At 35.9% G+C, this 24,911-nt stretch overlaps 1 protein-coding gene across 2 annotated transcripts; it reads left to right on the top strand.

The window, feature by feature from the left end:
• Positions 1-9,713: 9,713 nt before the first annotated feature.
• Positions 9,714-21,812, top strand: LOC122294742 (protein-tyrosine sulfotransferase-like). 2 transcript variants are annotated; one of them, XM_043103670.1, is made up of 14 exons: positions 9,714-10,061; positions 10,536-10,621; positions 11,001-11,178; positions 11,281-11,352; positions 12,543-12,831; positions 16,095-16,235; positions 16,462-16,566; positions 16,674-16,821; positions 18,017-18,066; positions 18,155-18,223; positions 18,303-18,422; positions 20,490-20,624; positions 21,310-21,344; positions 21,653-21,812. In XM_043103670.1, the coding sequence occupies exons 2-13, from the start codon at positions 10,564-10,566 to the stop codon at positions 21,334-21,336; spliced, it is 1,392 nt and encodes a 463-aa protein (XP_042959604.1). In that variant the 5' UTR covers positions 9,714-10,061; positions 10,536-10,563; the 3' UTR covers positions 21,337-21,344; positions 21,653-21,812. The 2 variants fall into 2 exon arrangements, with proteins under 2 accessions (XP_042959604.1, XP_042959603.1); XM_043103669.1 differs by lacking the exon at positions 21,310-21,344.
• The last annotated feature ends 3,099 nt before the right edge of the window (positions 21,813-24,911 follow it).

Genomic DNA, 24,911 nt, shown 5'->3' with positions numbered 1-24,911 from the left:
TTAAGGGGGACTAGAAGGAAGAAAGACAGGCAAAGACAAGCACAAATTCAACCCTTTCACACGTATGTATGCAACCTAAACTATAACTCTCCTTTAATTTTCTCTTTCTCCAATTAAGCATAATTATTATAGTAATGCTAAATCAATAACCTTAAATCACTTCAGAAAAGCATTTACAACAATAGTAACTCAAACAATTAATAATTACAGTTTATAACCCATCAATAATGGCAAAAAATTAGAAGGGCCGAACATAAATCATGCAAAAAAATATAAAAGAGAGAAGTGAAACTTAGGGACAATCAGCGAAGCATACTGAGTAAAAACAGAGAATCTATTGTTGTAAATGGAGCTCTGTCACTCGGAATGGAGGCAAGTGATAGGCTCGGGGAGATTAAGGGTTTAGGGGGTTTAAAATTAGAGGGTGGAGAGGGATGGAGGTAAGCGTGGGTTTGTTTAGGGTGAGGGGTGACGAGCTTTGAAGGCAAAGGGTTCTGGCTTAGGGTTCACACGAGTGTTCATGGTTTAGGGAATGAGATATTGAGAGAATGCTGAGAGAGAGATGAGATGGCTTGGGGAGATTAAGGCCACGGGTGAGGGTTCGTCATTCAGGGAGATGGGTTCATGTGCTTCAAGGATATGAGGGTTCATATGATTTGAGGAGATAAGGAAGATGAGGATTCGTAAATGGAGATGAGGGATCGTGTGGTGCAAAGAGATACACTCAAGATTTTTAGGGAGATGAGGGTTCATAGGGAGATGAGGAAGATGAGGGTTCGTAGGTGGAGATGAGGGAGATTTTTGATTTTCAGTGTTTGTAGATGGAGATGAGGGAGGTTAGGGACAATTTTAATTTTAAGTTTGTTATTATTTTTTAAATCCACCTAGTAAGAGCCAAGTCAGTCGGTGGAGGGTTTTAGTAAAACATTTCTATGGGAGTAGTATTTTCCTTCTTCATATATTACTATGGTTCAAATAAGATCTTCATGTTAATATATGTCGATGATATCATTGTCACGGGTACTAGCTTATCATTTATCATGTAACTTATCCAAAACCTGCACCAAGAATTTGTAATAAAGAATATAGGACCACTAAGTTATTTCTTGGGCATTAAAGTTGACCATCTTGACATCCAGCTGCACCTAACTCAAAGTAAATACATTGCAAACTTGCTCCATAGATCAAGAATAGCTAGAGCCAAACCTTGTACCACACTTATTGCCTTTGGAATAAAGTTAACCCAATATGCAGGTGATCTCATCCTTGATCCTACTGAATATCGACATATAGTTGAAAACCTACAGTATTGCACCCTCACCAAGCTTGAAATAGCCTTAATTGTAAATCAATTATGTTAAAGCATGTATGCCCCCACATCAGTATACTGATCAGCAGCTAAAAGGTAACTCAAATATCTTAAGAGATCACTACATAGAGGTCTATTCTTTAGCAAAGACACCCTTGATTTACATTTCTTTCGTGATTCGAACTGGGATGGAAGTATTCATGATCGAATGTTAACTAATGGATATGCAATCTTTTTTGGTTCCTACCTTGTCTCTTGAAGTGCCAAGAAACAATCAATTGTGTCTCGTTCAAGTATTGAGTCAAAATATAGAGCAATGGTCTTAGTCACAACAAAATTTTATTGGCTATGAATGCTACTTTGTGACCTTAGTGTTCATCTTTCCAAGCCCCCTACACCATGGTGTGACAACCTTGGAGCATTGTCTCTTGCATCTAATCCAATCTTACATGCAAGGACAAAGTATATTGAAGTAGATTTTCACTTCATTAGAAAAAAAGTAGTTGCAATAGACATTCAACTTTGATTCATCTTCATTGCAACTCAAATTGCAAAACTCTTTATCAAGGATCTCACCTCTACTAGATTCCATTTCCTTATAGATAAGCGTTTGATCCAAGATCTCCCTATTAGCTTGCAAGGTCTATTAAGGAAAAGGATAACATATTGTATTCATCTCCACCAACACATTTTGCAGCTAAAGACTCAATAACTACTAGCATTCCATCTGCTAAGGACTCTACCACTCCAGCACTAAGTTTTAGTGATAAGGCAGTATTAGATAATGAAAAGTGACTCTTAGTGATAAGGCAATATTAGATAATGATAAGTATTGAACTAAGTAAAGAGTATTCAACTCGTGATAAGTGCAGTTAGATAAGTATTATCACTTTATAGAATTTTACTTGTATTCAAACTTTATTATTATAAATACACACACTCAGTAGCATAATAATGTGTGTTACAATTCCCATAACTTCCTTGTTTCTTTTAGATACAACATATATAGGCATTACATGCATTGATACATCATGGAAATATCTAGCCTAACAATAAGATTTAATCTTGCACATAAATCCTAGGAATTATATAACAGACTTCGTCTAGAAAGCTAGTTGGACATCATGCAATTTGAAAAATTTTGCCAATAAACTATGTTTAGAAAGGGAACTACTATACATTTACCACCAACAAAAGTCTAATGTCTTTCTTCACTTTTTTTCCTAAGCATATGTTAAATATATATAAATATATATATATATATGTATAATACATATAAGAAGATACATAAGCAAGGGTGAGGAGCTCCAACAAATACTCAATCAAAGTTAATATAGCACATAAAAAGACAAGTAAGAAAATTGATTATGAAATCAATAAATTATTAGGAGACTCATTAATTCATTAGAGATACCATTAAAGCTGAGTTGCCTTTTGCAATTTTTTTGCAATCCAACTTATGGAGTGCGGTTGGATTGTTTTGAGTTAGATGATGGATAACCCTACTTCCCTTGTTTGATGGTTCTTGGTTAGTGGAAGTAGAAATAAAAAATATATAGGAAATTATGAACAGGCTGAGTCATTGGTGACCAAGAATGCTATGTAGAGTCGATGTCCTCATGTGCTGAGGGGACAAGTACTTGGAGTGTTAGAAAAGGGAGATAAAATGCAACTAAGCCTAGAGGCGTGCATGTCTAGATAAGACATGATGCAACATGATGGTGCGTGGATCTCACACTGGGTTTAGGTCACACATAAGCCACATATGCTAACAAGGCTGTGTGTGTAGAGTTTTAGATTCTAAAAAGTAGTAGATCTAACTATCTATAGTTCTAGAGGAAAATCATAAAAAAACTAAAAAATAAATAAGAAAAATGGCATGGATATAAAGAAAATGAAGAATAGGGTCAGAAGGAAGGGGGAGCCTTGACTCTCCATGTGGTTAGTGGTCAGTGAGTTGGTAGAGATTTTCTAGAAAACGAGATATATAAGTGGACGTGTCTTTCTCCCAGTAAAAGGGCCTAAGTACAAGATAGAGAAGATGACTCTAACTCATAAAATTATGACTATATAATCAACTATAAGTTGAGGAAAGTCCACAATTCTTGGAAGCTATGCTACAAATCAGTTAAAAGGAATGAGTTATGACATTAATTACTTAGAAAAAAATATTGATTGAAATCTAAATTGTTTTATTTAAAAAGGTAAGATTTTATTCAGATAATGCTAGGTCAATATATATAATGTCATAAGAAGTCTAGCAAATGTGAATCTACAAGATGCATTTGACCTATTGAAGTTCAATTACGTCAATGATGAAGGTTTGAACGATGTGTGTAGCTATAGCATTTTGTTAACAGAATTTGTTAAGCGGGTGTAGCAAGTTGTATATGAATAATTCATATTAATTCTTGCGAGTGCATATGATGGTTATCAATTAGATCTATTTGCGTTCATGTACTTCCGTGGTAAAATCTGAAACAAATTGAAGAATGATGAGATTTGGCAATATACCAACCCAAAAGTATATTGATATATTTATAAAAGTACATATAAGGAAGATCAGATAAGTTACAATTCATTTGAACTTAGATAATGATACGATTAATAGATAAGCTATAACTAACAAATAAGTTACAACTAAAGCTATTGTTATCTACTTATATGATCTTCTTAGAGTAAATCTAGCTTTGCATTTAAATTGGAGATAAGTGCATCTTGAACAGCAGAGTCATATGTAAATACACTAATAGCCCCCCTCAAGCTGATGGGAGGAATAACAACCATTAGCTTGGACTTCAAATTAGAAAAGTGAGCAGAACTAAAACCTTTGGTCAAAACATTAGCAACTTGATCATTAGAGGAGATGTATTTAAGCATGATATCACCATTCAACACCTTTTCTCGGATGAAATGATAGTCAACCTCAATATTTTTTCTCTGAGCATGAAAAATTGGATTGGAGGTAAGAGCAACAGCATTAACATTATCACACCATAGAGTAGGGCTAATGTAAGAGGGATCTGAATTTCTTTGAAAAGTATGTGGAGCCAAAAGAGTTCAGCAGTTGTAAGTGCAAGGGAACGGTATTTTGCTTTTGTGGATGATCAAGAAACAACTAATTGTTTCTTTGAACTCTATGAAATGAGGCAAGGGCCAAGGAAAATGGCCAAACCAAAGGTTAATCGAAGATCATCAGGGTTGCCAGCCCAATTAGAGTCACATTAACCTAATAATTGCAATGATCCTTTTGTCTAAAGTAAACCATGATCAAGAGAACCTTTTAAATACCTGAGAACTCGTTTAGCTGCAACCCAATGAGCAGTTGTAGGATCATGCGTATGTTGACAAAGTTGGTTAACAACAAAGGCTATATCAAGTCTAATGATAGTATAATAATGAAGAGCACCAACAACCTGCCGATACTTAGTAGGGTCTGACAAAGCTGTGCCATCATACTTGAATAGCTTAGAACTAGAGGAGAATGGAGACTTAGCTAGTTTGGCATCAAACATGTGAGTTTGATGCAAAAGATCATAGATATACTTGGTTTGGTATAGATGAAGAGCAGAGCAGGTCTGAGTGGCTTGAATGCCAAGAAAAAAATCAAGACTACCCAAGTCTCTCAAGGGAAACTCATGTTGAAGCTGCTAATGAAAGACATTATATAGCTAGGATTTGTTCTAGTGAGGAGGATGTCATCCACATAAATCAAGATATAAATTATAATATGATGATGATGATGATAAATAAAGAATGAAGTGTCTATCAAAGATGCTGTAAAACCAAACTCAAACAAAAAAAGTTGATAAACGTATAAACCAAGCTCGTGGAGCTTGTTTAAGACCATAAAGAGCCTTTTGTAGCTTGCAAACATGATTAAAAAAAGATTTGTTAACAAACCTTGAGGTTGCTCCAGGTTTACATATTCTCCAAGAAGACCATGCATAAATGCATTAGAAATGTCTAACTGATGAATTGGTCAATCAAAATGAACTGCTAAGCTGAGTAACACATGAATGATAGAAGGTTTAATAACAAGACTAAATGTTTCATTATAATCGATATCACTATGTTGTTCAAACCCCTTAGCAAGCAACCTCACCTTGAACCTGTCAATAGAGCCATCTTACTCCTGTTTTATTTTAAATACCCATTTACTTTGAATAACATTGTCATTGAGTAGTTGTGGATACAAAGTCTAGGTGCCATTAAGCTACAAAGCTGAGAATTCTTGACTCATAGCATTACTCCATCATGAATCATGAATAACTTTAGTATAGCTAGATGGTTCAACCTCTTGGAGAATAGTATGAAAGAAATGCAAAGGATGGCGTGTAGAGGAGAAAGCTTATAACCAAGGAATGGTTTAGGATGCAAGGAACCAGTTAGGGGAGAAGGTGAAAAATCTAGTATAGGTTTAGGTGAAAACTATTAAAGGTGCAAAAAATGACTGAGAGCTATGGTTAAGATCTGTGATAATAGGAAAGGCTAGTATTGAAGATTTTGGAATGAAGATGTTGTAGAATAAGAATGCAAGTCAATATGGGAGTTATGAGAATATGTTGGATGTGAGGATGTATTGTTAGGCATAGGAAAAGACATACTTACAAGAAGTGTGAATGGAGCATTAGTCGATGCATTTATCTTGGATGGCAGTAGAGATGAAGTTTGATCCTTAGTTGGAAAAGAAGTCTCATCAAAGGCAACATGGTGAGAGAGGAAAGCTTTGTTAGTTACAGGATCTAAACATTTGTATCCAACATTATGATAACCTATAAAGATGTAAGGTTTAGATTTGTACTCAAAGTTTGTGCAAGCCATATGGACGAAGAAGAGGATAGCACTTGCAGCCAAAGGTTATAAAAATGGTATAATCTGGGTCCTTATTTTAGAATTTGAAAAGGGTGATTTATTGTTAAGTATTGGTGTGGGAAGGTGATTGATAATGTATGTAGTATTTAGAAAAGCATGAACCCAGTATTTGTTTGATAAGTTGGAATGAGTAAGTAGGGTTAGACCTTTTCCAAGAATGTGTCGATACTTTCTCTAAGCTAAACCATTTTGCTAAGATGTATGTGGATATGTTTTCTTATGTAATATGCCATGGCTGGTGAGAAATGATTGAAAAGGGATAGAGTTATATTCTCCACCACCATCTAATTGCAATTGCTTAATCATGGTTGAAAATGGATTTTCAGCTAGTAGTTTGAACTTAATAAATTGATCAAACACCTCAGATATGGTGCGAAGTGGATAGATCCATGAATATCGAGAGTAGTCATTAGTAAACAACACATAATATTTAAAACAACTCATTGATAGGACAAGAAATGTCCAAACATTTGTGTGTATAAGTTGTGATGGATGAGAGGAAGAAGGAGATAAAGGCAAATTTTTACATTTACCCAATTGACAAGAAGAACAAATCACATTTTTATTGAAATTTTTAGAAGACAAACAAAGGAAAATCATGAAGAACTTTGGAAAGTACATCATAAGAGCAATGACCTAATCTACAATGCCATCTATAAGAGTATGTTTCAACACCAAAGTATGCTGAGAATGTGGGTATTCTTGAGAGACTTATGTTGCAACCGACGAGGGATAAAGTCCATTCTCACTTTTGCCTGCCAAGAGTGTTGCATGTGTTTGAAGATCTTTCACAAGAAAATAAGAATCGGTAAGGATAAAATAGTAGTGATTATCAAGACAAAATTATTTATCGAACAACAAATTTGTTGTTGCATATGTACAATGCATAATGTTGCAAAGATAAAAATTAGATTTTAAGAGAAAAAATTGAAGAATAGAGGAACCATTATTTTCGATGTGGAGGCCACCACCATTGCTAACAGCTATTGTTTCATCACTTGGAAGGGGCTGCTGCAAAGTCAAGTTTTCTAGCTCCTTAGTTATATGAACATTAGCACTGCTATTTTCAATTCATTGATCTTCAAATCGTGCATTAGTTTGGGCCACCATAGTTGCAAGGTGAGTAGGAGGATGACAACCTTGATAAGCATAGTCCAGGATCCTATGAAAATGGTCGAGAGCCTGATGGTTGGTCTTGCCAGAAATTTAGCAAGGAGTTTTGGTACTTGCTAGAAATGAGGAAGGGGATGTGGTTGAGAAGTATTATAAAGGCCAGTGGCAGATGGCTTTGAGTAGGATGCACGAGGAGGATACTTGGGTTGTTGAGCTTTGTGTTTAGGATTAGTGGAAAAATGCCTTGTTGTTTAGTAGAAACAACAAGGGAAATGAGGTGATTGTAGAAGCAGCAGTTTGTTGGTTTAGAAGCATTTCATGGCTAAGTAATTCATCTAGAAAATCATTGAGGCCTCGTTTGGATACATAGTTCAGACGAGATGATATATTTTGAATAGTATTGAAATTTTGACTTAAGATGAGATGAGATAGTTTTTAATTTTTGGGATTTGAAAAAAGATTGTGAGTCCCATTGTTTTATAAAGTACCCAAATTGTGTTGTTCATACATTGTTCACATTAGTTTTACACTGTTCATGTACTGTTCACATCAATTTAGCATTGTTAATGTCAGTTTTCACTGTTTTATACTTTTATTTATTGTTCATTTAAGTCGATGTTTTCAAAACTTAAGAGATGAAATATTACATTTGGATAGTCAAAACTATTGTATGGTATAACTCCAGATGAGATGTTTTCATTTGTATTGGGTAAACAAACCAAACCTGAATGTTAAAGGATTCTCTCGAGTAGCGAAAGAGAATGAGGTAATGAAGGAATTGATCAATGAAGGATTTAGACCACTTACAATGAAAGAGATCAAATCTTCATCATTAATGGGTTTTCCAACAGCAACTAACTAATCTGCCCAAGCTTTAGCAGATTGAAGATAATTACTATAGGACTTTGAGCACTAGTTCAAGTTTTGTAATTGTCGTTTCAAGTGAGCAATCCAAAAACGGGACGAGGAAGCAAATCTATTTGGGAGAGTAGTCCGTACTTGTCATGAAGTGTTAAGACCATAAACAGTCGAAAGACCACTTTCAGACAAGGTAACTTTAATCTAGCTGAGTATACACTGATCATTTTTATTCCAAAGGAGGAAGTTCGGAGTAACAATGTCCTTACCTTGATTATCAAGTACGAACTTTAGTGGGCATGGCTCAGTACCATCAACGATGCCCATCAAATCATTGGCCCACAGTATAGGAAGAAATTGTGATAGCCAAAGAAGGTAGTTACTTCTGTCAAGCTTCATAGAAATAGGTTAGGAGTAGTTGGGGATAGAAAATGGAGGATATAATAATGTAGAAGTTGGAGGTAGCCATGAGGATCGAAGAGCGTACCATGAAACAAATTGAAGAATGATAAGATTTGGCAAGATACCAAGATAGAACTATATTGATATATATATATATATATATATAGAAGTACATACGAGGAAGATCAGATAAATTACAATTCATTTGAATTTAGATAATGATACAACTAATAGATAAGTTACAACTAATATATAAGCTACTGTTATCTACTTATCTGATCTTTTTGGAGCAAATCTAGTTTTACATTTGCATGGGAGATAAGAGCATTATTTTAAGCAGTAAAGCCTTGTGTAGATACACTAATACATAAGCTTAAGATAATGATAAGACTTAAAAGTTCTTTTTACAGCACATTTTATAATAAACTAATATAATTATTCCTTTATCATAAATAATATTAAGTTTATATGATAATCCTTGAGTAACTATATATAGAAGTTTAGCATGTATAATTTTAGCAGAGTCCTTTAAAAAGATTACTTTGGATTCTGATAATGAGTCTCGATTGTATTTTTAGTATTAATTTAGGTTCTGCTTGGCTCTAAAAAATTTTCATCTCAAATATAAAATTCTCATCTCATCATTACAACTTTCTCAAATCCCCATACAAAATATAATAAACAATTTAACTTTTTCTTAACTTTTTCAAATCCTAATACAATAATAATATTAAAATATAATATTTTAATATTTAATCTTAAAACTCAAAATTCTCGTATCAGAATTTTTAGTGGCCAAATAGAACCATTTTTTTTAATGATATTGTAAATTTTTTTTAAAATATTTTAAGAAATTAAAAAATATATATAAAAAAAATCACCTAAATGACTTTCTCGATAAAAGTTATCGTGCTACGGTTTCGGTGGATATAACAATGTCCTTAAAAAATAGTGAATGGTACTATAAATAAATATTTTTAACTAGATTTATTTTTCAAAACGACTATATAAAAACGTAGAATCGTTTTACCGCTATTTTCTTCTTCCAAAACGTGGAATCATTTTACCAACGGGAAGGACTCGAAGGAGGCTGCTGTTTAGCCTTTAAATAACCTCAATTTTACCATTTTGACCCTATCAAATACGAAGAGCAGGGGTGGGACCATCCACTAGCCCCCGGCCTGAGTGCAGAGTGCCTACCGCAGCACACCTTTTAGTCGTGACAATCTCTTGTGTTGTTAATGGCGCATCTTCACCATAATCAAAGCCAGGTCTTCCAATACCGCACTTCTAAAAACGACTGTTCCCCATAGAGAAGGGCCAGGCCGAGCAAACCCTCCGTTTGGAGAGCGAGAAAACGCTCTTGAAAAGGGAACTCGGGTACGGTCGAAAAGGCCGGGGGGATGGGGGTTCAGATGGGCTCCATTGATCGCGACGGCTGTCCATTTGAGCCCCTGCATAGTTCGGAGGATTTATGAACACAAGATCCGGAAAACCAGTACTGGTAGGCCCATGCTAATTCCGTTCTCTCTCTCTCTCTCTCTCTCTCTCTCCCCCCCCCCCCCCCCCCCCCCCTCTTTTTTTGCGATTAATGCTTGTTTCGGTTCCGCGAGTCGACATGTTTGAATTTCGGTTCTGTTCTTGTCGTTTGGTTTTGTTAGGGTAACTGATTTTCCTGCTTTTTGTGCACTCCTATATTAATCAATGCTCAGCTTTTCCCAGTTCATAAGTTCAGAAAATTTCTGGTCGGTGTTGTATTAAAAGTTTTTTGGACTTCTTTTTGCTTATTTTGATTACTTTTAGTAATAAACGACGCGATTGTGCTTGTCTGGAAGGAAAATAATTTAACGAATAGTTGTAGTGTTTTTCGTCTTATCAACTCTTCACGTTATTGTTGCTTTTCTTTTATGCAAGCTTTTCATTTATAATGACATTTTAACATTTTATCCTTTGTTTTTTATGGTCATTGTGGATTTAGTTTCTTGGTTGCAAGTGGTTGGAGTAGGATGAGGTTGATGGATCATACTCTACAATTCTCACTGTTGCTGACGCTTCTGGGCTTCGGTGTGTAGCCAGAATTCGATTCTCATGTTCCTTCTCTTTTTAACATTTTGCTTCTTATCTCATTCTCCCTGGTTATTATACCTCCTATTTATACCAAAAAGTGTTTCTTTTTTAATTTTTAATTTTCTTATCAAGTTGTGATTACTTTTGTAATTAATTTAGTACAAAAGTAGTTAATTTGTGGGTATAGTTTGAAGATGAAACTACCCAACGAATGAATTGTGAAATTTTCTATTTACGGGCTTTTCGCTTTTAGTTTTCAATATGCAGGAGATTACAAAAAGCTTTTACTCCCTTTTTACTTTTTTCAAAGTTTTTATTTTACACTTGGCTATCGCTGTTCTGCTGGTTTGTAACTGATTTTCCTAGCATTTCCCAGCTTCAATACTCGCAAATGCTTCTCCTATGAAGAATAATTTTGGGCATTGTGAACGGGTGGTAAAAAAGTGGGCAGTTTCTTCCCTTGATCCAGAAGTCAATGAAGACAAGCACACATTGCGAGATTTACTTTTTTTTCTCCATGTCCCCAGAACCGGAGGCAGAACATATTTCCATTGGTATTTAATTTCAGATAGTACACTCACCTAAGGCTAAAGTTTGGCCTCTGGCTTTTTGACAGCATATTAATTTGTGCTTTTGGATATATTTTATATCTGCAGCTTCTTGAGAAAGCTGTACTCTAAATCTCTGGAATGCCCCCGTTCTTATGATAAGCTGCGGTTTGATCCGAGGTACCCACCTTTCTTTCTTCTTTTTTAATTCCTATAAACGCTGGACATTTGTTGCTTATCAAGCTGCTCTTAATCTTAATATAGTCTTCTTCTTTCAATCCAGTTGTGCGACTATAATGGCACAATTTCTGTTAGTTGTATTTGATAATGTAAGTTACAGTAGTTACATGGACTTGATTGATGAGCTAGGGTGGAGAAGTAACAGGCTACAATGATTCTTGGAATTAGAGTGTTAATTGTGGAGGATGGTTCTTCCTTTTTATCTATAAAAAAAAAAATGTGGAGGATGGTTCTTTCTATATACTTAACCTTGTAGAAAGGTGATGGGGACTTGGTGCAGGGAAAAGGCAAACGCTTTGTGACTTTAGTCCAACAATTAACTATTTTTCTCTAATGTCTCTAATGTGTATTTTTTGTCAAACCACATTGAAGAAGAGTATCAATAGGCAAGGAGTCTTTAGACATTACTTATCAAAAAGGAGTCTTTAGACATTAAAAAATATTTTATTACTATACCGAATTTCAATCACTAAACTAGCACGCTTAGGCATTGCTCTTGTATATGTCCTGTATACTTGGGCTCATTTGTACTCTTTTGATCAATAAAAATTTGTTTACCGATAGAAAAAACTATACCAAATTTCAATAACAAGATTATTTGGACGGGACTTTTTCATTGTTTTAGCTACCTGATGGATCATTATGTGGACAGGATTTCTAGTTAGGTGATATCTCACGTATACTTCCTGTGTATTGGGCAACATCCATTCATACTAATAAAATTTACATTACTTTTCAAAAAAATACATTGGTTAAGTGCTTTCGCCAGGTCAACAGGTGGTCAACAAATGTTGTTGCTAAATATTGGGTAATGAAAACAAGGAAGCATGACACAAGCTGCTCAAACAGTTATAACATAAAGAGCTTTGCTACCCATCATCTCCACATACCACACAACATACTTTTTAAAAAAAAATAAAGAAATGGTTTTATTCTTCCTAAACTAATTGAGTTCTTCAACTCATTATCCATGCACCACACATTTGGAAAGAGAAAAAAAATTAAAAATTAAAAAATTATGTGTAGTGTGTGGTGTGAGGATTATGAGTAGAGTTTTTCTAAACTATAGTCTTGTTTCATACCACTCACTATATTTCTTAGAAATTGGTATTACTTTGTATCTTGTGCAGCAAGACAAAGTGCAGGTTGTTGGTTACTCATGATGACTATAGTATGATGTCCAAACTTCCCAGTCATAGAACTTCTGTGGTGACGATACTTAGGAATCCAGTTGAACGTGTTTTCAGTACTTATGAATTTTCAATTGAGGTGGGAGCTAGATTTTTGGTGCATCCGAACTTAACATCTGCTACACAAATGGCTGAGCGCTTGCGTTCTAAGATGAGAGGAGTTAGTACACTGGATATATGGCCATGGAAGTATTTGGTTCCGTGGATGAGAGAAGACCTCTTTGCTAGGGTGAGTTATATATATACACATTATTTCTTATTTCCTATTATAACTAATGCAGGGTATCTTTCTTAATTCCATTACTCTTTACTTTTACCTTCTTTATTTCGGTTTAGTACTTCCCTTTACTTCCTAATTATAAAAAAAAAGAAAAAAAAAAAAAAAAAAAAAAAAAGCCTTCCATTTAATTTCTAAAGTTTTTAATTGATGAGAGTAAGATGACTAAACTTGATTAAATCTTATGGTTTTTTATCTAATAGTTTTCATAAAAGTTTTTTTTATATAGGTAATCCAAAATTTCTATTGAATAATGCAAAATCTTAGTGGGAGTACATGGAATAAAAGAGAAACACCTAATTAGATATGCAAAACAATATAACGAAATCATGAAGACTCCAACCCATTAAAAGTTATAGCAAGTTCCCTAAGAAATAAAGTATTGAAGAAGGTTTTAAGTTCATCCATTGCCGCTTGAGGTCATCAAAACTTTTATCAATTGTTTCCTTTCACATACACCACACTAAGCAGATAGGAGCTATCAAGCAGATAGGAGTCATCTTCCACACTGCTTCAATTTGGAGACTTCATATCGCCATCTCTAGATAGCAAAGAGGTCTACTATCCTTCTAGGCGTTAGCCAAGACAACACAACACTGCCAAAGAAGTTGTTCCATAGGGCTTTGGCAACCTCACAATAAACTAAAAGTTGGTCAACAGATTCCCCCCACTCTCTATTCCCATGCAGCACCAACTTTCTTAATCTTCATAAAAATATTGTACTCTACCTTCCTTTTAGACATCTTCTTAACAGTCGTCATTAACAGACCCCGGGGCTAAATTTCCATTTGCATTTGAGCATTTTGCTGCTATTATACAGTCTTCCTTAACTTCTAGATATTTTGGGCTAGCTGTGAGTGGTAGGTGGTCTGATCAACAGCCTTTTTAGAGAGAAGGATACAGATTTTAGTGTCATAGAACTCATTTCCGATTGAAGGCTTTTTCTTTTGTTCATTTACTTTGTAACAGTATTGGGAACAGATTGTGTTGCCTCAAAAGAAAATGCCAGCTCTCTCTCTCTCTCTCTCTCTCTCTCTCTCTCTCTCTCTCTCTCTCTCTCTCTCTCTCTCTCTCTCTCTGTGGAAAAGGCATTTGTTAACTTACTTGTGGACATCATGATTTAGAGCATGCGAGTTTTGGTTCTAAGTACTATTTTTTGATGACAAGCTTTTCTGATGAGTAATTTAGGGTGTTAGAGTGTTGTTTATCAGTGGTGTATCTGTTGGCCTGTTATGAGTATATATAACTAGATAAGTTCAAGAAAATATCTGGCAATGTGAGTATGAATTGTTGAGCCCCCAATGATGCATGTATCATGGACATTTAAGTTAAATGTAAGCCATTATTCAAAATCTAGAGGATCAAATTTGCAAAAAGATATGGCTCCACCATTCAAAGCCAAGACTATTTGGGATGAGGTGTTAGAGAAGATAGAGCGAAGGCTGGCTGGGTGGAAAAGGTTGTATTTGTCTAAAGGGGGTCAGATTTCCTTAATAAAGAGTATCCTCTCAAACCTTCCCACATATTTCTTATCATTATTTCCTCTCCCAACTAGTGTCGCCGTACGGATTGAGAAGCTTCAACGAGATTTTTTGTGGATTGGACATGGCAACGAGTTTAAGCTTCACTCAGCTGGTTGGGACAAGGTGTGGTCTCCAATGAGGGGTGGCGTGGGGGGTTCGCAATTTGAGGCTCTTCAATAAGGTCCCCTTGGGAAATGGTTGTGGAGATATGATTATGAGAGGGAAGCATTATGAAAGGTAGTGATTGATACTAAGTATGGGAGTATACAGAGGGTTTGATGCTTTAACGAAGTTAGGGGGGCAAGTGGAGTGGGGTTATGTAAGCATATCCGGAAAGGTTGGCGGTCTTTCTCTAGCCACACTAGGCTGTGTTTGGGGGAAGGTAATTGAATCAGTTTTTGGCATGATGTTTGGATTGGAGATACGGCTCTTAAGGATGCATATCCCTCTATTTTCATAATTGCACGGGAACAATATACTTTGACGGCGGACTCGAGGGAAATTACTAATGGCTCACAACAGTGGCATGCCAGGTTCATTAGGGAGGCACATGATTGGGAGTTGGGTGTTGAGATCTTTTAACTTTTTATACACCATTGGACCTGTTGATACAGTGGTGGATAAGTTGGTTTGGTTGCCTTCCAGCAAAGGAAAATTTCCTGCTCCTTCTATGAGGTTCTCACTACTCAAGCTAGTAATCACTTTCCTTGGAAGAGCATTTGGAGGAGTAAAGCACCTCTTAAGATTGCTTTTTTTATTTGGACTGCATCCTTATGGAAGATTATGGCCATTGACAATCTAAGGAAACGTGGGCTTATCCTTCTTGATTGGTGCTGTATGTGCAGGAATAGAGGCGAAACCGTGGAACATTTACTTCTACATTGTGAGTAAGGGCCTCATGGAATTACTTTTTCTGCAAAGTAGGATTAAAATGGGTTATGCCGGGGAGGGTGGTTGACCTACTAGCTAGTTGGAGAGGGATCACGGGGATACCATAGATTGCAGCTGTGTGGAAGATGGTTTCCATTTGTCTAATATGGTGCATTTGGAGTGAAAGGAATGACCGAAATTTTGAGGATTGAGAGCACTCCTTGGAAAAGTTTTGAGTTTTTTTCTGGAAGACTTTATTTTATTGGGCCATTGTTATGGACTTTAATGATCTCAACTTTCATGATTTCCTTGTAACCGTTTCTAGTTCCTAATTAGGTGTAATCACATATATACTTCCCTTGTACTTTGGCTATGCCTATTTCTATATCAATAAAATATCTTCATACTTATAAAAAAAAAAACGTCTATGGCTCCAAGTCATGTGAATAGGATATTGCAAAACAACCCTTGGAGAATCCATGACTCCTTGCTCATGTATTAATATTAATGGAAAAGTAAAATTCTTAAGGAAAAACTTTTTTGAGTTTCCCTTATACACTGATTTTCAGCCCATGTTAACTCCCCCCCCCCCCCCCCCCCACACAAACTTGTGCATGCTGGTGGTGCAGCCCTGCAGTGAGCCTCTTTTGTGTAATCCATTGATCAAACATGCAGACATTGTCTGCTGTGGTTCAATATGATCAAAAGTGTGTTGTCATTTGGACTGTTGCATGGTGTCAATTAATTATTGTTCTTGCAATACTTGAATCACTGCAGTATTCCTCCTTGTTTAGTATTGTGCATTTTTATTATTTGGGATAGAGAGATGCTAGAAGACGAAGGGGTTCAGATGACATGCAGAGCAATGGCGCATATGACATGGAGGAGATTGTTATGCCATTACATGAATACATCAACAGCCCTATAGCACTTGATATTGTTCACAATGGGGCCACATTCCAGGTATTTAAGCCTATTGTCTTATTAGCAATATTGATTTCTTTTTTAGTGATTAGGAAGAATAAAATCTATTCTGGGATATTTTTTTCATAATATATGTAAGAAAATGAGGTTTCTGAGTACGAAAGGAAGTAGTGTCTTTTTTTTTTTATTTTTTTACTTTTGTGCACTCATCAGGCCGAGCATCTCTGTATCTGTGTGGTATATGATATTTATGTTTAATTAACAGGTTGCAGGATTGACAAATAACTCATATCTAGAGGAATCGCATGAGGTGCGCCATTGTGTACAGAAGTATGAGATTCTTGGTGAACATGTGCTTCAAGTTGCAAAGGTGAAGCATATCCTAAGTTGTCAATAAGCAAGTCCTAATATTGTTTCTCTGATATTGATTTTTTCCTTATGGTTGCATATCATGGTAGATACTTGTAAATCTTGCAGAAGAGGTTAGATGATATGTTATATGTTGGGCTCACTGAGGAACACAGAGAATCTGCAACAATGTTTGCCAATGTAGTTGGTGCGCAGGTGATTTCCCAGTGGGGAGCATTGAACATGAGTATGGAGAGTGTAGCTAACAACAAATCAGGTAAGCTGGTGACAAAATAAACGTATGTTTTTGTCTTGTAGCAAATTCAATCAGTCAAACAGCAGTTTCACTGTTTGTTTACTGGTGGAGTAAATACATTTGCAAACTTGTTTCTCTCTCAAGATATTATTTTGAAATCCATAGTTTTGTTACAAGAACCTCTCCATCCTGTTGCTGCTTCCCTAGAAGGCTGATTGTGTGGACGCAAATGATCCATTAAAATAGTACCGGCGGTATTCTTAAGTTTAGTTTTCATCTGTTCTTCTGTGATAAAAAAAATATATTCATTCAATGTTTGCTGACCATTAGAACTCTTGGAGCTCATTTTCTAGTGGAATGTTTAATTCTGGAGTCATTTTTGGATCTTGCTGAGGATTTCGCTCATGGGGATTGCTAGAGTCACACGTTGATTGGCTTTGAACTGTGATTTGAATTTTTAGTACAGTTGGATATCTCTATCTAAAAGTTGAAATGGATGATCCTGGTGCTCTAACATGGTATAGATAACAATTTCTGTATGTTATTGGACTCGACATGGTAAAACCATTGCATCTGTATTCCTGAATTTGTAGTCTGAAGTAAGTTTGTTTATGGAATTCTGGATGGTATTAATAGATGCTTTTAGTCTTCTTTTGCTCAAATGTAATGAATTTCTATGGGGTTCCAACACTTCCAGATTAGCACAATGCGATAGATTCAGTCTTAACTTTGAAGAGTATAATTATGGTGAGCATAAAAAATCACATTCATTTTGAACCTCTAGCTGGCTTTTACACCAATCAGGTGAGCATCAGTACTAATTTGAAAGGCCTGCTGAATTCAAAAGAAAATTGGAGAATAAAATGCTGGCACCATTAGTGTTATTCTTTTAAAAACATCCAGTTGAACCTTGAACCCATTGAGGATTGTATTACATTTCAGTGTGCAGTCTATTTAAGAAGTTCAATATTTTTTTTTTGATAAGCATAAGAAAAAAGATGCGGCTGTTTTTGAATTTCTTTGCCTTTTAATAAACTCAAAAAAAGTGGCTGTTATCTAATGATATAGTTAAGTTATGAATAAATGTCTGAATTTAATATATTGTGTTTTGGTAAACTTTGGATGGCATACATCTCGTTCCTAATCTCAATTGTTAGATATGTAGATTTAGATGATTATGTGTGGCACTAGTGAGGTTTATCTTCTTGTGCTGCAGAACAGAGCTCTTCGTTCTCAATTTCTGAGCTTGAAAATGATGACCATCAGGTTAGCAACTTGCTTTTTAGTTAATAAAATGTTTGGTGCTTGGATTTCAAGTACAATAGGTTCCTTACTACATTTTTCTTGCATACAGAATAGCAGCATTGACCACAACTCAGGTCAGGTGACTTCAACTGAAAATGACGAAGCAACAAAACAAAATGTAAGTGACTTTGCATCCTGTGCACAAATCAAGATGTAATTCATTTACTTACATACTTAGATTTTCCCCATCATTTTAGATGACGGTGGACAGACTCATGGAAGCTTATGAAGTCTGCATCTCCAGTTTAAGAAAGGAGCAAGCACACCGACGCACTGCTTCTCTGAAGAGAATTTCCCCTGCAAACTTTTCCAAAGAGGTATATATGTCTATTTGTTGACTTGGCAGTGCTTGATGTACTGCTGCATTTAGCATCAATTGTGATCACCCCCGATTTTTACTTTTTGTAATGTTCCAATGGGGTTCCAATTGTAGCATTGACTAATCCTTTTGGAGTATAAGCCATGTGGTTTGGGCCGTCTGTTGGGGTGTTACAAATAGGGTTGTGCATGTGACCCGACCCAACTCAGCTTTTATCGGGTTATTAGTGAAGTGGGTCTCCAACCCGACCAACAACGGGTTTGTATTTTGGGTGTCAATCCGTTGGAGTATAAAAGCTTACTTTCAGTTCTGAAACCCTAGCTAGTAGCTGGCCAAGTCTTGTGCATGACAACCGCAGCCTTTTTTAGTTCTCCCATTGGATCAGCTGAAGCAGCTCAAGGAAATCTTCATGCACTTCAACATGGACTCCAACAGCAGCCTTACCCAGCTGGAATTGGCGGCCCTTCTTCACTCACTTGGCCTCAAGCCCTCTGGTGACCAGCTCTACGTCCTTCTGGCCAACATGGATGCCAATGCAACGGCAGCGTTGATTTCAATGAACTCATCCAGGCCATCTTGCCCGATATGAGCCCCAAATTCCCTATTTTGCTAATAACTGGTTGGATTTTCAGCATGAAGAAAAATAAAAGGCAATTTCAGAAAGACGGAACTGCTGCAGAAATAAAATTCGAGGACAAGGAACCTTCAACTTCTATGAGATATTGGGTTTTGTTTGAGCAGAAGAACAGTAATCAGATTGGTTTCCAAGTGATGCTCGGGCAATCAAACTTTAAGCTATACCCAAAAGCCTCCTCAACAGCTTTAGGAAGATACCAGAGGTTTAGGTGGAGGCTGGGGCCGATAAAGAAACGGATCCTTGGTTTTTGTTGGTACATTTCAAGGCCAAGAGGGTATTCACAGATTCCTCAGTGGAGGAGGAAATAGAAGAGTTGAGAGTTTCGTTAATGTTCTTCGTAGGGTTAGTAATGAAAATCTTGAGAATATTTGGAGAGTTGTATGAAGTTTTTTGAAAAATCTTGACATGCTTTTGTTTGAAGAAGAAAGTGCAGAATTTTCATTTTTTAAAAATAATTTTAAAAAATAATAATATTTATATATATAAACAAATAAACAATTAAAAAAAAGTTGGATCATATAGGTTTGACCTGATTTTATTCTGACTGGGGCGGTTCAAATTGGGTTGGCTCCTTAAATGGGGTTGGTCGGGTCAGGCACAAAACCCGATTGTGACATGCCAGGTTGCAAGTCTAGTTACAAATGGTATCAAAGCATATCCCAACCTGAAATGTGGGACTTGAGTCGTGCCATCTACAAAGGACAGGCCCAACGAGGATTTCGGGATTTTAAGTGGGGGAGATTGTGATATCCGATATAAGGTGTAAGGGTATGTGGTGTATGAGATCTACGTTGCTTGGGAATGAGAAGCTTTTGCTCTTTATAATGTTCTAATGGGGATCTATTTTTATATAATTGACTAGTCCTTTTAATGTAAAGGCCATGTAGTTTGGGCCTTCTATTAGGGTGTTACATCAAAACACATAGTATGTTCTTTTTTATTTTTTCCTTGACCCCCCGTGCTGCCATGCTAGATTAGTTTCTGTTTCCAAACAATTAGAAGGAATTTTTCTTTTCTTGTAAGCCAACAACTAATTGTAAATTTGTGGTCTTTAATTGGACAAGTTGTTAAATTTTGAACTATGAATCTTTCATTCTGTCACTTGGGTTCATTCTTCTTTGGATTTGATTGCTTTAAATATACATAAACACAATATAGTTAGATATACCCATACTATTGTACTTATTTTCTATTGCATGTCTTGACTGTTTTGAAACACATGCATTTCTCAACTTCTGATCAAAGTTCTAATACGTAATCTCCTGGGCTCAAGGGTACACCTGCATCATCCCTGCCTTCTGATAGACTAATTTACTTTTCTTCTTCTTTTTTTCAGTACATCTGGGAGTTTCTGTGACTAACAATCGCTGGGTTTTAAAATTTTCTGTCCTTTTCTATTGCTAACTTTTTTATCTTCAAATTTTACAGGGACGTCTTCAGGTTCCTGGAGTGATTCTCGAGCAGATAAGATCACTTAACAGACTTGATTTGGAGCTCTACAAGTATGCTCAAGACATTTTTGAAAAGCGGCACAAACATTCAATGGAGAAGCTTTTTGCTATAGTAAGCCTCTGTCCAGGAATTCACTTATGACCTTTGATGTTCTGGTTGCTAGGGTATTATTCCATATTAGGGCATCTGTATCTCTGTTTTGGCAACAATGTTGAGTCTCTCTACTATCAGTGGAACTGCATTTTTTTTTTTTTTTTTAGGATACGCTTTGAACTGTCAAATTACACATTTTCAATTTGATTCTGCTAAATTAATTATGGAAACTGAAATAGTAATTTTGAGGTGAAAGAGTTTATTTCATGTTATATTGCAAGTCTTGTTGGCATCCATGTTTGGAAGTGTTCTGCTGCCTTCGTTTAAGTCAACCAACAATTGGTAAATAGTTCCGGTTGTCAAAATTATTGCCATCAGTTGAGTTGGGTTCTGAGAGTTCCCTGTTTCTTGGCCGAGTTAATACACTTCTATACTGGGAAGGAACAGCGATCATAGTAGCTCGGACCATGTTATAGATTTTTATAATATTCTAGAATCCAAACCATACGTGCATGCCTTCATCTCTATATATCTGTTTGCTCTTAATTATCATCCTGAGTTAGTATTCTTAGAAAAAAAAGTAGTAATACACAATTGTTATGTTGATGTTAAATTATAATTTACTGTATTATCCTCTCAGAGAAATTGTTGTTTGGTTGATTGGTATGCTCTGTTTACGTATCATTGCTTTTTGTGTCGTTAGCTGCATATACTGGATTGGATTACCTGATGTTTCTGGTAAGAGAAATACTTTTTGTAGTCGGGAAATGCAGTCGGCATGCAGTCGTGAAGAAAAAAGTGAATTAATACGAGACCTACATGAAAAAAAAAAATTATTTTTATAATTTTTTTTTTATTCATGTAGGTCCCCCTGAATAGAAAATAATTTTTTTATAATTTTTTTTTATTCATTCCGTACAGCCGACTGCACGCTGACTGCATTTCCCGACTGTATCTAGCAAACCCTTCTGGAAATGCTAAGATGAGTTTATGGTGAAGAGGAATGGTTATTTTGTAGATTGATTTAATTATATTGTAACTTGCAGGAGAGGTGGGGGAGCATGTTTAACAACTTAGATGGAGCTGGGTTCTGGAAAGTATATCTGTTGGCCTCGACCCTTATCTTACTCTTTCTATTTCTCTTTCTTTTTGTAAATGCAAGAAGAAGAACATCAAAAGTTAAATCTTAAAATCTTATTTAGGCTTCGTTTGTTTTCGTAGATAAAATGAGATGAGTTAAGATAAAAATTAAAAGTTGAATAAAATATTGTTAGAATATAATTTTTTAATATTATTATTGTTTTAAGATTTGAAAAAGTTGAATTGTTTATTTTATTTTGTGTGAAAATTTGAAAAAACTATAATGATTAGATGAGATGATATGAAAATGATTGTGAAAACAAACGGGGCCTCAAATTTTAGGGTCATAGGCATTGTTCGTGCCTCGTATATATATATATATATATATATGTGTGTGTGTGTGTGTGTGTGTGTGTGCGCGCGTGTGTGTGTTTTGGGTGATCTAGTTGGCAATGGATTGGTCTTCTCTGTCCATACACTAAAAATAAGAGAAGATATGGGTAACAAAATCTAACCAAGGTTGGGGAGGGGGTCTCTTTTCATTGGTGCGATTAGTTTGGAGGATTTTAAAAAAGATTTAACGATAAGAGAGATGAGAAGTAGCTCTCGATTATCGGCGTTCTTAGAAATGTTGTGGTTGTTTACTTCATGCATTATTTTCAAAAGTTAATAGTGAAAGAGTTAATAGTTGTACCAATAGAATAGGTACTTATGAGTAATCAAAAGTCGAACTTGTCATTCCTTCTCTTTTTCCTCTCTCTCCTATGAATAAGCTCTCCATTTAAAACCTAAAAATTTCATCTTCCCTATCCAGAGGGTGGCTGGAGCCTCATCCTCGTCTATATAGTCCTGTCAAGAAATGATATTTGCAATGTGGAGTGCATAAATGTTGCACAATCACTAAGAGAGTGGACCATACTTTTTTTCAAAATAATTGTATATCGCTTGAAAACTCTACAACTGTATATAGCATTACTCAATTTTATCGTTGTCCTATCGTATTTTTTTCTTCCCTTCATTTTCCTACCATAGCACAAATAAAAATGGATTTACTATTTTTTGGCAACTCATGACTATCATGCGTCGCATCGCAAGACTTTCCATCTGTCGATTCTTTGGAAGATAGGTAGATTATTGCAAAGAGTTGCACGTGTCTCATGCGTGGCCCAAACCGAGCGTGAGATCCACATGTTGCACTAGGGAGAGCTTACTACTGCCATATAAGGCATTTTTGGGGTCACCGGTCTCGGATCTCTTAGATTCGACCAACCTCCACTCTCTTAGTGTGGTGTGTGATCTTCATGCATCTCCACAGTTCCTGGTGTTGTCCACCAGAGATTCAACACTTCTTTCGCTTGCAATTTTCTTATGTTATCGCTTCTCCAAACCAAGGATCGTAGGAAAGAAGTAGTGAAAAACTCATTCAGTTATCCAGACCAGCAACATGCAGCATAAATCAATTCACTACAGCTTTCAGTTGTAGTATTACAATTTGTTTATAGGATCAAAACCGCTTTAAACAGTTTTCCTTCGAGAGAAATGGTGGGAGTCAAGTCATTGGCCATATATCTATCTTATTTTGTCTTTTTCTTGTATTGTACTAGTTGGTTTGGAATGAATGTTGGGACTTCACACCTGTTGTCTCTTGTATCTAATAACTATTTTATATATTTATAATATGCTGGCTTAGAAAAAAAGAAAAAAAAAAGGTGCTTATGAATAGTTGTGAAAGCTTTTTAATAGGATGTTTTGATAGAATTTTAGAAAATGTGATGGGACCTATTGAGCAAACTCTAATGTTAAATACCAAGAAAGCTCAAAGAGCTCCCTTTTTGATGAATGAGATTGCTTTAAACTAAAACAAAAAAAAGATACAAAAGGAAGAAGTGGGGAGCCCCAACAAAAACCTTTTATAATCAATAATAGCGTATACATTTAAAAATGAAAAGGGTAATGAAGCCAAAATACCAATTCAAGTCCATGTTCCTCAAGTAAACTGAGAAAATGACCACCAAAAGATCATTTTGAACGCAAAACATCTAAAGAGTTTGCAATGCTAGATGCTAGGCTGCATTGGGTAATGGTGCATTGTAGTTGGCTGCTCCAAGACATCTATAGAGCTTCCCATGAAGGGTCCTCTAAACCTTCAAAATTGAGAGTCAGGACTAATGTCTACTTTTGGCACAAAAAAAAAGCACTAGTGTGTAGGGTGGCACATGGGCTCTACTTGCTAGGCATATTTCTAGTTTGGTGGAAGAGTATGATAAAGTAATTGATTTCTAGGCAACAATACGATGGGGCGGGTGTCGATGATAGAGCAGTGGATGGCAATAAATCTAGGTTTTTTCTACGATAAAAAATGAGCAAATGGAAGAGAAAAAGTGTTGGAAAGATAGGAAAGATGACGTAAATCATGTTAGAGACCAATAACAAAGTAGAAAATGGGAAAAAAAGACATTGGTTGCATCACAATGGGGCAGCATGTGGCCTTCATGCACATTGGTGAAATGGAGGCCACTCTGGTAAGGCTTAGTGAAACTCAAGATGGGGGATTCCATTGGTAGGTGGTGTGTATGAAGATGATGGGTGGAGAGTGGTAGACCTAGCCTCTCAAACTTAACCAAATAAGCTAGAATATGACAAAAAAAAAAAAAAGACAAGAACATATTCAATTGCAGAAGATGAAGGCGAAGGAGGTGAAGGAACAAAAAGATTAGGGAACAAAGGAAAGGAAGAAAGGGGCTCTCTTTCCTCACCTTTCAAACACTATATGTGAGATAGATTGAAAAGAATGAAGGAGCTTAACCCAATTCAAATGTATTCTAAGCATGCATAAAAACTCAAAAGAACTCTCCTTTTTCTACAACAATATTCAAGTCAATTGGATGGGATATGGTTCGTCAGCTCTATGAGAAATTGCTTCATTTCTTGAGTTATTTTGTTTCTCTATGACAGCAGTTTTAAAAAGATTAAAACACACTCTCCTATATAAATTTGCAAATGTTACTGTTGATGATGTGTTTCACACACCAGTTACTGAGCTCAACTACATGTAACAAGTAAGGTGTGGTTCGAGGTTATGGGTAACTTTTGATGCCTAAGTTAATATTCTTCTTCTTTAGGGAGAATTCCAATAAACAAGAGAGCATGCCCGTAATCCTAACCTAAAGGTTGGTTTTTATACTGCTAGTCGAGGTGGTCCCCTGTATCCCGCATCAAAGGCAC

This window comes from Carya illinoinensis, chromosome 14 (assembly GCF_018687715.1).
Source record: "Carya illinoinensis cultivar Pawnee chromosome 14, C.illinoinensisPawnee_v1, whole genome shotgun sequence".
NCBI lineage: Eukaryota > Viridiplantae > Streptophyta > Magnoliopsida > Fagales > Juglandaceae > Carya > Carya illinoinensis.
This window is presented reverse-complemented; position numbering and strand designations above follow the sequence as displayed.